Source organism: Anarrhichthys ocellatus, unplaced genomic scaffold (genome assembly GCF_004355925.1).
Source record: "Anarrhichthys ocellatus isolate YVR2014 unplaced genomic scaffold, GSC_Weel_1.0 scaffold84, whole genome shotgun sequence".
Lineage (NCBI taxonomy): Eukaryota > Metazoa > Chordata > Actinopteri > Perciformes > Anarhichadidae > Anarrhichthys > Anarrhichthys ocellatus.
In genome coordinates, this window is record NW_022280114.1 from 117,110 (window position 1) to 128,560 (window position 11,451).

At 40.9% G+C, this 11,451-nt stretch overlaps 1 protein-coding gene across 1 annotated transcript; it reads right to left on the minus strand.

Annotated features, from left to right (window-relative positions):
• Nucleotides 1-503: 503 nt before the first annotated feature.
• LOC116398437 (splicing factor proline/glutamine-rich) lies at nt 504-10,577 on the minus strand. Its single transcript, XM_031874712.1, has 10 exons — nt 9,283-10,577; nt 8,459-8,647; nt 7,915-8,216; nt 7,706-7,801; nt 5,960-6,156; nt 5,717-5,801; nt 5,450-5,561; nt 5,282-5,333; nt 4,074-4,180; nt 504-994 (listed from the first exon to the last, which is right to left on the minus strand). Exons 1-10 carry the CDS (start codon nt 10,438-10,440, stop codon nt 884-886), a joined length of 2,409 nt encoding a protein of 802 aa, XP_031730572.1. The 5' UTR covers nt 10,441-10,577; the 3' UTR covers nt 504-883.
• Between the last annotated feature and the right edge of the window lie 874 nt (nt 10,578-11,451).

Genomic DNA, 11,451 nt, shown 5'->3' on the forward strand with positions numbered 1-11,451 from the left:
AAAGGATCTATGCATTGCATTTCTGCTTTCCTGAAGCATGACTGTAAAAGCAGAGTTACTGAATGCCAATGAATGAATGTTGGTTAACAACTCAGTCCAGCCATTTCAGTAGGAATTATTGCTTTATCATGTTTCAAAGCGGGTGGGGGAGACCTCCATTTCCACTGAGCAGTGTTTGTGGAAAGTAATAGCAAAGTTGAGAATTAATGGCGTCACCTGGATGGTTCAACATTTCTGAGTGCCGACTTTTTTTTTTATAGAGAATGCCGACTGTGACGGTGTTTGCCGGTCATCTGAAAATGCGGGGCATTTGCAGCGAGCAAACGCGTTTCTTTAGATTACGTTATACACATCGCAGAACGAAAGTCAGGACTGTAGCAGAGACAACACATAGACCCTTTAAGACCTAATGTGGCAGATGTATCCACATTACTTACAAATAGCCAAATGTTGGCATTTGGTTGCTTTTACTGTACGTCTCAACTGTGGAATGAATGCTAACGTTTGCCCTGATACAACCAATGTCTCTTTATTATAATACATGCTTACTCCAAGTGTATGGCACAAAACATAGCCATAGAAGGTAGAGAGAATTGTTACAGTCATCAGTTCACGGCGACTCACAGAGCATAATACATCTAGAAAAGAAAATTATACATGATCAGAAAGAACTAAAGATCACACGAGGGTGTCCTATCTTTCCAAACTACTGACAATACAAAATAAAAAAGGGGAAAATATCAACTTTGTCATAAAATTAGTAAATTGTCAGGCTAAAATGTAGCAACAATTTGAACTTAAATACAAGAAATGCGTCTCAACATGTTTGTTGTGGAGAATTTATACAAAATGGTGCTGCTCGGAGCATCAAAGGGCAGCGTTTTTAAAAGCGGGGTTTCTTAGCAGGACCATCAAACTCCTCGCGGACCCTGCCGAACCCGGGGTTACCAGGACCCATTCCCCTAGGACCGCCCTGGGCGAAGCGCTCGTTGCGCTGTGGGGGTAAATTTGCCAGGCAGGCAGATAGGAAGGGAGGGGGGTACGGTATGGGTTCAGTGCGCAAGCACACAGTTCATGTCCATATGGAAGTGCATTTAAAAAGGTACGGCAATAGAGGTGATTCGTTTTATATTGTGAGATTTACAACACAACCAGCAGGAGACACATCCGAAGAAACCGTTCGTTCCAATATGAAGGTCCACAGGTGCCACAGGTTACATACGGAAAAGGAAGAGAGGGTAATGCTTTCGTTAGTCAGTGCCTACCTAGTATAGTCTCTCCAGTGCATGCCAAGACTAGCCTCACTTTTTCTTAGATCTAGCAAATACTGTCCATATTTACCTCCTGAAGATCATTGCCTATAGCAACAGACAAACCTCTCGAAGGAGGCATTTTGAATATAAATTACATTCATAAATGCTAAAGAAAAATTGTATATTCTTTGTGCAGGCAGAAGTAGCGTTTGCTTAAAAAAAAAAAATAATAATAATAATAATAATAATTATATATATAGATATAGATATAGATATATATAGATATAGATATATATATAGATATAGATATATATATGCTGTGCCATCGTAACAAATTCTGACTGAATTAAGTGAGTTCAAATGTTTCTTGGGCAGAAATGATGGAGTGTTGCTCGACTGTCCAGCTATCACAGCATCTATTATGGCACTGCATTGCTAAAACTCAACTAATGGTCCCAAATGGGACATGGATTTGAAATATAGGGACTGGTCCAGGAATACATGTGTAGAATATATGAGCACAGTATAAAGTAAACATTGCACAATATTCAGCATAACCATTTCTCCAACAAGAAAGCAATTTGTTCACCACAAAGTACATTTTATGCCAATCCAGCTCTGTGAACATAATCTGTGAACATAATCTCCATCAGAGGTGGTGGCTTTGATGTACGAAACTACAGTGGTAGTACAATATGGTAAGAACATACAAAATAATGTACTTGTATGGATATATCCTGAACTGGATCGACATTAGGGCCGCACAATATTTATTTATAGTCACCGCGGTGTGAACTTACTTGATTAACACATCGTGAAAGACTGCGATGTTGCACTCAGCTACATTTTAGTGCAGTTTCCTATGGACACTTTCACTTAACTGGAAAAATACCTTTATCTTTTTTTAAATTTGTTCCCTTTGTGTTCAGTTAAAAGATCAATTTGTAAGTGTGTGGGGAAAAAAAAAATCATTACAGCGCAGGATTGGCTATAGGACAATTTTGAGTAGAGATATAGTATCTATATACAAACGTCAAGTATTGACCTTTTATTCTAAAAACTATTCATATTTACAATATAAATGTAACAATAGCTTTTTAGCTATTGTTACATTTATATTTTTTCTGGTGCGGTCATGCAAGTCAGCGGGACCGGCAGGAAGTTGGTCAAAACAAAGCTGGAGTGTTGGTCAGTCTTTCTGCATGAATAACCCATTTTGCTGCTAGAAAAGTGATTGAATTGAGATGAACAGAGTAAAACTTGACAAACTGCATAATCTGAATTTGGAAAAAAAACAGAAAACAGCCTGCAATAAATTGTATCTTGATTTAAATATCCTGGGGCCTCTGCTGATTCCCACCCGTATTACATTTTTCGATAAAAGAATGTTGGTAATAATTTCCTGTCATTATTTTAACTTCAACAAGCAATTTGTTTCAGCTTAGCAGAATGCTGAAAGCAGCAGAACAGAGTATACTTTAATATTTGTTTATTTATTAGTAATATCGGTATTCAGAGAACGTGATCATCACATAACCTCCTCATATCGTGCAGCCCTAATCTACATTAATCTGCTCAGCCCTTTTTTTTACTGAGCTTTACATTTGGATGTCACTGCAGTGTGTCATGGTGCACACTCCATGGTTTGAGAAAATGATGCATCGCCAACAACAACACTGCCAACAAACTTGAACCTAAAAATAGTCAGGAAATGGCGCTTTAAAGGCAAAGCAAGACTGAATAATTAGGGCATGCTATCATTAGCATAAATAAAGTTTGATTTGTCAAAAGTGAAGCGCACCATTTTTCAAATACAAAACATAGTCCAGTAAGTTGAAGCATATGTTGTAATGCAAATACAAACGTATATAGAACTTCAACGCTTGATTAACAAGTAAAGTATTCTGGAAATGCTTTTCATTCATTTCACCTTCAATGTTAACACATGTTTAACCGGTCAACTGTAACCCAGCAACCAACATAACACCGGTACTACAATTCTGCCAATAGCCCAGTGTTTACCAATATCATCCTCATCACCGGTGGTCACAAAGCTTTGCCTGCCCCCGTCAATTAATCCTGCTGTATTATTTAATTTACAATATTGTTTTCAAGATTGAATGCTTTATACCGTCAGCCTGCACTAAAAGCATTATAAATGCTCAGTTACAAAAGAAGATGTTGAGAAGGTAAAGGCTGCTGGTCCAGAAGATGAACTACACCACTACTTCAGGTCTCAAATTGGCTTATAGCACAAGAGGAGCTTTACACAGGATTTCACACTACCACCCAAAAATACAACTTCCTTCTTCTCATGACAGATGATACATCGAGCTGCTAGCACAGCATGAAACAAAAAGGTAAAACTAGATGAGAACATTGTTAAGGGGGGGAAAAAAACCTCAAGAAATAGTGCCTGTCCAGCTCACGTGAGACAGGTCTTGCAATAGCAGTCCACTACGCCAACAAGTGTTATAAGAGTGAGCAGAGCCACTGAAGTCTGTCTACAGCTGTCAGAGCAATCTCTTATGGTTTAGGGCAGGTTGACGGTTTCGGGACGATAACACTCAGCTGAAGGCAACTGAGGGGGCATGGCTAACCATTGAAAGAAACACTATCAGGCAGGCAGCATGTCTGTATCATTCAACAACCAGCAAGCCACCCGAAGACAGCTGGGAGCACAAATTATTCATCATTTCCCGTCCGCTTGGTCAGCTGGCCTCCAAGTTAAAAGATCAGCTGGGAGTCTCTCCAACAAACAGGAAAGTCGATCATGAACTACGTCAACTACTGATTGATCCACAAAGTGGGATACATTACCATTTCGTTGCCCATCAGGCCTCCTGCGGCTGGTCCCATTCCCTTCTGCCCCTCAAAGCCCAGTCCGCCCATGGGGAACTTCTGGTTGGCTCCACCGAAGGGCATATCTGACAGAAACATCATAACAAGTCAAATACAGGTACTGCACATGAAATCAACGTATTAGACGAACTCCTAATGTGGTCTGTTCGTTAGACAAGATATAGAATTGGGATGCATCGCTACAGGTATCGGGCCGATAGCGACTCCAACTGATCGATCTGGTTTTGGTAAAAACATGGGGGATATAATTAATTCAAGTCTATGTTGTGTACTATATACATCAAATACACTGAAATTATAATTCATATTTTGACCAATTTGTTGCTACATGCACGCCATGTTCGTTTTCAGGCACAACATGTTTACATGCTTTTAATATTTGAAAAAAATACACCCTCTTTGTCTTTGTCTGAATGCATGCCGTGTGTATTCGCCATGAATTAAACATTTCAATACTGAACAGTATTTACATAGAATAAAAAAGGAGACATGAAAATCTCACAATTTACAATATGAGACCTTTATATAAAAAAAAAGTGTATAAAGGTTACATAACATTTTAATAGGTGTTTATTTAGATGTTTACTTAGAAGTGACTGGTGTATGATTTATTATAATAATCAGTAACAATTTAGTATGTTTCATACCGGTGTATATATTTGTTACATCTTGTCTTACAATATTAAGAAAGCAATGGTTAAGTCAAGCCTGATGTCTTACAAATAAAGGAATGACCCAGTATTTTCCACACAGTGAGGCCCACAGCTGATTGACTTAACACTGGTGTTGGATCGGTGCTCCGTATCGGCTGACATCCAAGGCCCAGGTATTTCCATCGGGAATGAAACAGTAGGTGGATCCCTAATATATTACATTTACTTAGATATCGGTGTCTCATTTCATATGAAATCACACAACAGTGTGAAGAAACGACCCGAGTTCTGTATTAAATACAAATACACAAAAACTCATTAGCAAAAAATCCTACATTCATAATGGTTTCTTAACCGTTTGAGAGGTTCTGGTTAAACTTTCTTTCATGTTGGGCGCTGAAGTTTGTGGTGCTGTTGAATTGAATTATTCTGATATACACGGGGCTCATCTTAATGCCTCTATATTCTCTTTCTAAAGAAGTAACCTCAATGAAATTACTTAAAAGAACTTACCACCACTCATTCCCAAAGCTCCACCGGGATTCATTCTCATTTCTCTGTCCCTCTGTAATAACAAAAGACAAAGACGAGAAAATAAGTATTGAACCGGACAAATATTTATGAAATATCTTCCTATACTGCATATCATAGTCTTGTATTATGTGGTTAAGTTGAACTCACATCCATGAAGTTGCCCATCCTGTAGTTCTCATCACGCTGGCGGCGCATCTGTTCTTCCATATCCCTCTTGCGAATCATCTCCTCTTCTCGCCGGCGGCGCTCTTCCTCTTGTCTGTTTACACAAAAAAAAAAAAAAAAAAAAAAAAAAAAAACATTCATCATGTGATCCCGGTGTTTCATCGATAAGTTTGTGTTTGAGAGGATGCCCGAATGACCAACATCCGCTTCAATTGACAACCAAATTCTAATTCTAATGAACATAAATACCTGATCTGCATCTCCTTTCTCTTTTGCATCTCCTGACTGTGTATCTCCTCCATGCGTCGCAGCTCCTCCTGTCTCCTCAGCAGGTCTGAAAGGAAACCAGCCCATTTATTTGTGGCACTTGAAGACTAAGCTATCCGGTGAGTGACAACTTTTCTCACGTGATAAATATCAGAAAAATACAATCAAACCGCTGCAGGGCTTTTTTTTCTTTTGTAAACCCAGCAACAATATGACTAAACTTGCCTTGTCTGAGCAGGTTGGCCTGGTGCTCGTGGAACGCGTCCTCCATCTCGCTCTCCAGCTTCTCGCGGGCCTCGCGCATGTTCTTCTCCACCTGCTGCCTCTGCTGCTTCTCCATGTCATCCAGGGACTTCCAGCGTTTGGAGTACTCGTATTCGAAGGTGCCGGGACGAGCAAAACGAGGAGGTTCCTCACGCTCTCTATGGAGGTAATATACAGATTGTTAGATTAAGATGATTGTATCCTCACCATAGACCTGTGGAGTTCTGCTCTGTGGTGGAAATACTACCAAACATTTCAGAATTAACTAGGAACATTTTGAGGGAATAAATATTCAAACACCATTCTTTTGAAACTGACCAATAATTTGTTTTCAACTTGTCTATATTAGTCAACTTAATACAGTGAGCAACATGGGTATCGGTGCTAATTGCCAGCGAGGGGATTCATATGCAGCAGGCAACATCCTTTCTCTTCCTTGCCTTGATTTACACAGATTACCATCTGCCACTCCATGTCGATGACTGATTTTTAACAGCTGCAATCCCTGAACCTAACCCCTCACACCATCTGCTGCTCACAATACAATGACGTGTAGCAAATTTGCATAATAAAACAGCTAAACTTATCCCTACAGAAGGCAAATGGATGGGACAAAGCAGGGTAGGAAATGTACATATTTGTAAATGCCCCCATTGACTGAAATCCAGGGGCATTTTCAAAAAATTGGGTCACTTTTGAAATTTGTGAAATAACATTTAACCTTTGTTCAAAATAATAAATATACTTATTTAGGCTTACAGTATGAGCAATTGTCATCAAATGGCAATAATAAGAATATTAGGCAGTAGTCTACAGATTCAAAGTGTTTTCTTCGATTTTTTTTAAACAAAAAAACAAACATAAATCAGACAATCATATTCAATTTATTCTTATTTATTTGTGGTTATTTATTATTATTAAATGTTTTAAACAACCATTAACAATTATTAAGTCAACGATGCCTTGATTATATATACATCAGTCATTGTATGGAATTATTGAGAAAGAATATTTTTGTAGCACATCAAATATTGTGATATTACCCATTTTTGTCCTGAACTTATGCATTAGTCATTGTGTGGAATTTTTGAGAAAAACATTTTTATAGCACCTTAAAAAATGTGCCATTTGAAGGTACAAATTCAGTTCAGAGTTTTTACTGAGTAAAATATCTTAATTGACTGTCAGTCAGGTATTATTCATTTCCAGCAACCCTCAAATCAAACAATAAAGACACTTCACGCACAATTTAGGTGTATTTTCCCTTTAACTCACGAGATGCAGGTAGCATGTTTTATACTTAATGTGAATATAATTCATTTAATCTAATTTCCATTATGCAATATGTATACTTTGTTGGCATCTTATTCTGAAAACCGGATGTTCGTCTGAAGAAACCGGATGTTGTCTCAAGTTAATCTTTCCGTTAACTTTCAAAGTCCTTCACTCGCTCCCGATCTGCGCCGTTTGAATGAGTTTACCGCGAATTTCAGCATATAGGTGCACTAACATGTAAGTGTCTGCTGAGTTGACCACAGTCTCAGGTCTGATTAAGAAGCGCTCCATTTATTTATTCGTTTAGAAAGTTCGGGGGCATTTTTTGCCTCTCTCCCAGTGATATCAGGGGCAAAATGATATTTCTTAGGGGCAGTTTTGCCCTTTGCCCTCGTGTATTTCCGACGCTGGGACAAAGAGTGATTGGCTTACGCTTGATATCTGGGGTTCTTCTGTGCCAGCTTTTCTGGAAGACCATCTTCATCATCAAACTGCTCCAGAGGCTCGACAACGACGGGCCGGGGTGACCTGGAAAGGGTGAAACGAGCAAAGGCAAATAAGCAACGGATTTAAGGCACCTTTTATGGAGGTGTATCGGCTCATTATGCAAGCAGGGCCTTTTAAACTTCAACTTTACTTACGTAGTAAGCAGGAAGACGCCCTCGTTGCACCGATCCAGGGCCTTTCTGGCTGCAGGTTTGGACGCAAACTCGACAATGCCCTTGCCGGTGGCGCGGCCACGGTCGTCTACGATGACGATGGATCTCTCGACCATTCCGAACTGCGAGAAAGCTTCTTCCAGGAGCTCGTTGGACACAAACGGCGACAGATTCTTCACGGACAGAGCAGCGGAGTGTGTGGCAAAACGGACGCGCAGGGGTCGGCTTTTCATCGGCGTATCGTCCAACTCGGCTTTTGCTATCTCTGCAAGAGCACGCGACTCCTACGAGAAACCAAATGAACCATTACTCTTTTAACCCTCAGACCAATATAATTATTTTACCAAATTTCCCCCGGGGGATGAATAAAGTATATCTCTCTCTTTCTTTTTACACAAACTATTGACTTTTCTTACACCGTTTAATCAGAAAATATCAAATGATTGTTAGCTACATCGTCAAACTGGACCTCAAATTCTTGCACAATAACTATGAAACTGGTATATTTAAGGATGTGGTGTCCTACCAATCGGATGAAACCAAAGCCTTTGGTCTTGTTGATGAAGACCTCGCTGGGCTCTCCATATTTGGCGAACAGCCTTTTGAAATCTTCCTCAGTGATGTCGTTGGGCAGGTTTCCGATGAACAGACGACACCGCTGCGTGTACGTCTTCTCGCCGGGTTTCAGCAGCATAGAGAGCGTTGCCTTGAACGCCTGCCGAATGAGAACGATGTAACGTTATCGCCTTCAAATCTGTGCTATAGCAAACAATATATTTATGATATACTGAGAAGACAAAAAATACATACAAGAACTTTAAAAAAGAAAAAGAAAAGCAAGCCAATGGTCAAATATGATTGTCTTTGTTTGTATGCATGCTCAGTCACGTCACACTCAAATCTTCCTCCGCCCATCCCCCATTCGATGTGCTGTAAAAATAAGCCTGGCCTTTATATTCAAGTCAATTTTCGACAAACTAGCGTACACGAGGTATGTCAAAAAACAAGTGAGAAATAATTTAAAAACAAAACAAACATACTACATGTTCTTTGTTTTACCAGTAAACATTTTGCATTCATGCGTCTGTGTGGATTTTAGACAAGATGGCGGATAGCTTCAGCGAAAAAAAAAAGGATATGCGCGATTTCAGTCACCGCTTGTGCCGCCATAGTCAGCGGTCGAACGACGAGCTGAAAGCCGTTCAGAGAAAGTAGGGAAACTCCGCCCGCTCAGGACACATTGCATTTCAAATCGAACGTAATGCTAGTATTGAATAAGCTAACGTTAGCGAACAATAATGAGTGTCGACGCAATTCACAACAGAATATATTAATACGAATAAAACATACCTTTTCCTGACTCCCATCTGACCCAGATGTATCATTCTTTGGAGTCATTTTATCTTGCTCCTGTCTGGGCTTCATTGGCGGTGGCCCCATCCTCTGTCCTTGATAAGGGTTTGTTCTCATTCCTTGGTGTGGCCCTGTCTTCTGGCCTTGATGTTGCCCTGTATTCTGGCTTTGATGCGGGCCTGTCTTCTGGCCTTGATGTGGCCCTGTATTCTGGCCTTGATGTGGCCCTGTATTCTGGCCTTGATGCGGCCCTGTCTTCTGGCCTTGATGCGGCCCTGTATTCTGGCCTTGATGCGGCCCTGTATTCTGGCCTTGATGCGGCCCTGTATTCTGGCCTTGATGCGGCCCTGTATTCTGGCCTTGATGAGGGACTGTCTTCTGGCCTTGATGAGGGACTGTCTTCTGGCCTTGATGAGGGACTATCTTCTGGCCTTGATGAGGGACTGTCTTCTGGCCTTGATGAGGGACTGTCTTCTGGCCTTGATGAGGGACTGTCTTCTGGCCTTGATGAGGGACTGTCTTCTGGCCTTGTTGGGGGACTGTCTTCTGGCCTTGTTGGGGGACTGTCTTCTGGCCTTGTTGGGGGACTGTCTTCTGGCCTTGTTGGGGGACTGTCTTGGGGCTTGGTTGTGGAGGCGGCTTCTGCTCGTTAGCATTTGCTACCGGGGACTTCAGCTGCTGGTTCTGGTCCTTGTTTGGCTGGCTAGGTGGAGGGGAGGCAATGATGGGTTTTGGAGGGGGTGACTGAATCTTCGGCTGAGGCGCAGGGGTTGTCGGTTTCGGCTGCTCCGGTGCCGGTGCCGTTGCCGTTGCCGTCGCCGTCGCCATTGCCATTGCCTGTTTCTCCTGCTGCTGCTGTATCGGGCCTTTCATAGTGAGAGCCGGACCAGGACTTGGTGGAGGCAGAATTGGCAGCGACTGGTTCAGTTGTGGCTTCTGGGGAGTCTGTGGTCCTTGATTAAGCGGTCTGGTGAAGTTATTGTTTGTTCCCCTCCGATTTTGGTTCTGATTCTGAAATGGATGGTTCCTGAAATGTGGGTTTCCCATTAGCCCACCCCGCATCGGCCCGCCGGGCCCAATGCCCCCGAATGAGCCTCTCCGTTGCTGGAAATTATTCATCCCAAAGCCGCCGCGATTGTTGTTGAATCGAGACATTAATCCTTATATCAGTGAAAACTACAGTTAAAATGACAAAAGCGTTATAAATTGCTGCGCAACAACGGTCTCCTCCCGGTGTTTGCAGGTCGAGCTCTTCAAAATGGCGACTAACGGTTGTGTTTAAAGGAGTCTTTCTTTCTCCGGAAAAGTCAGCAACACCCCGATCCGCTCATTGGTCCGCTACTCAGCAGGAGGAGTCACGTGGGGCGTTCAGGGTCTTTTGAACGATGCACTACGTTTTGTCTTTTCTCTCGCTACAAACACACAATCAGGTCTCAAAGTTATTTAGGAAAATATAATGCTGTGGCTGTGAATGTCATTTCAATGTACAAACGTTACGGATGTAAAAACCTTTAAATAACATCAGAAAACATTAGACTACGAATTGAAATGTAGTTTTAGTCCCTGTATTAAATATCTATTCCATTCTTGTGTAAATTACCCTTCCCTTTGTTGATATTAAGACTGCTCTTTTTGGCTTATTCCTTAGCAGTAATTCTTCTAGATGCATTTTTTTATTGAAACGAATTGTAAAAAACAACTCTTTGTCCACATATTGATTACCAAAAAAGATCTGTTTGAGATAAACAATTGTTCAAAAAGAGCTATTTGGTCCACCACTTCCCCACAACATACTTTAGAGTTTACCCATTTAAACTCATCCACCTTTGCTAACCTTTTGTAAATGTTGAAATGAAGTCTGCAGAGATAAGATTATATGTAAATTTAAAAAAAAGGTAGGGAACATCTGACCTCCTGTTAGTGGACATTGTAAGGACACGAGTCACAAATTTGACGACTTCAGGCCTTACAAAATAAAAAATGACTTGGACTTCATGAGCACTTCCACTTGAACACAAATGTGTTTGTTTTTCTAGTTTGGCAACATTTTGTTGCAAGTCTTTTGGTGTTAACATGTCAAAGTGGCACTGAAGAACAAATAATTAATATGAAATAAACATTAAGACTTTTGCTGCTTTATCCGTCAAAGCACTTTGTAAACTGGGT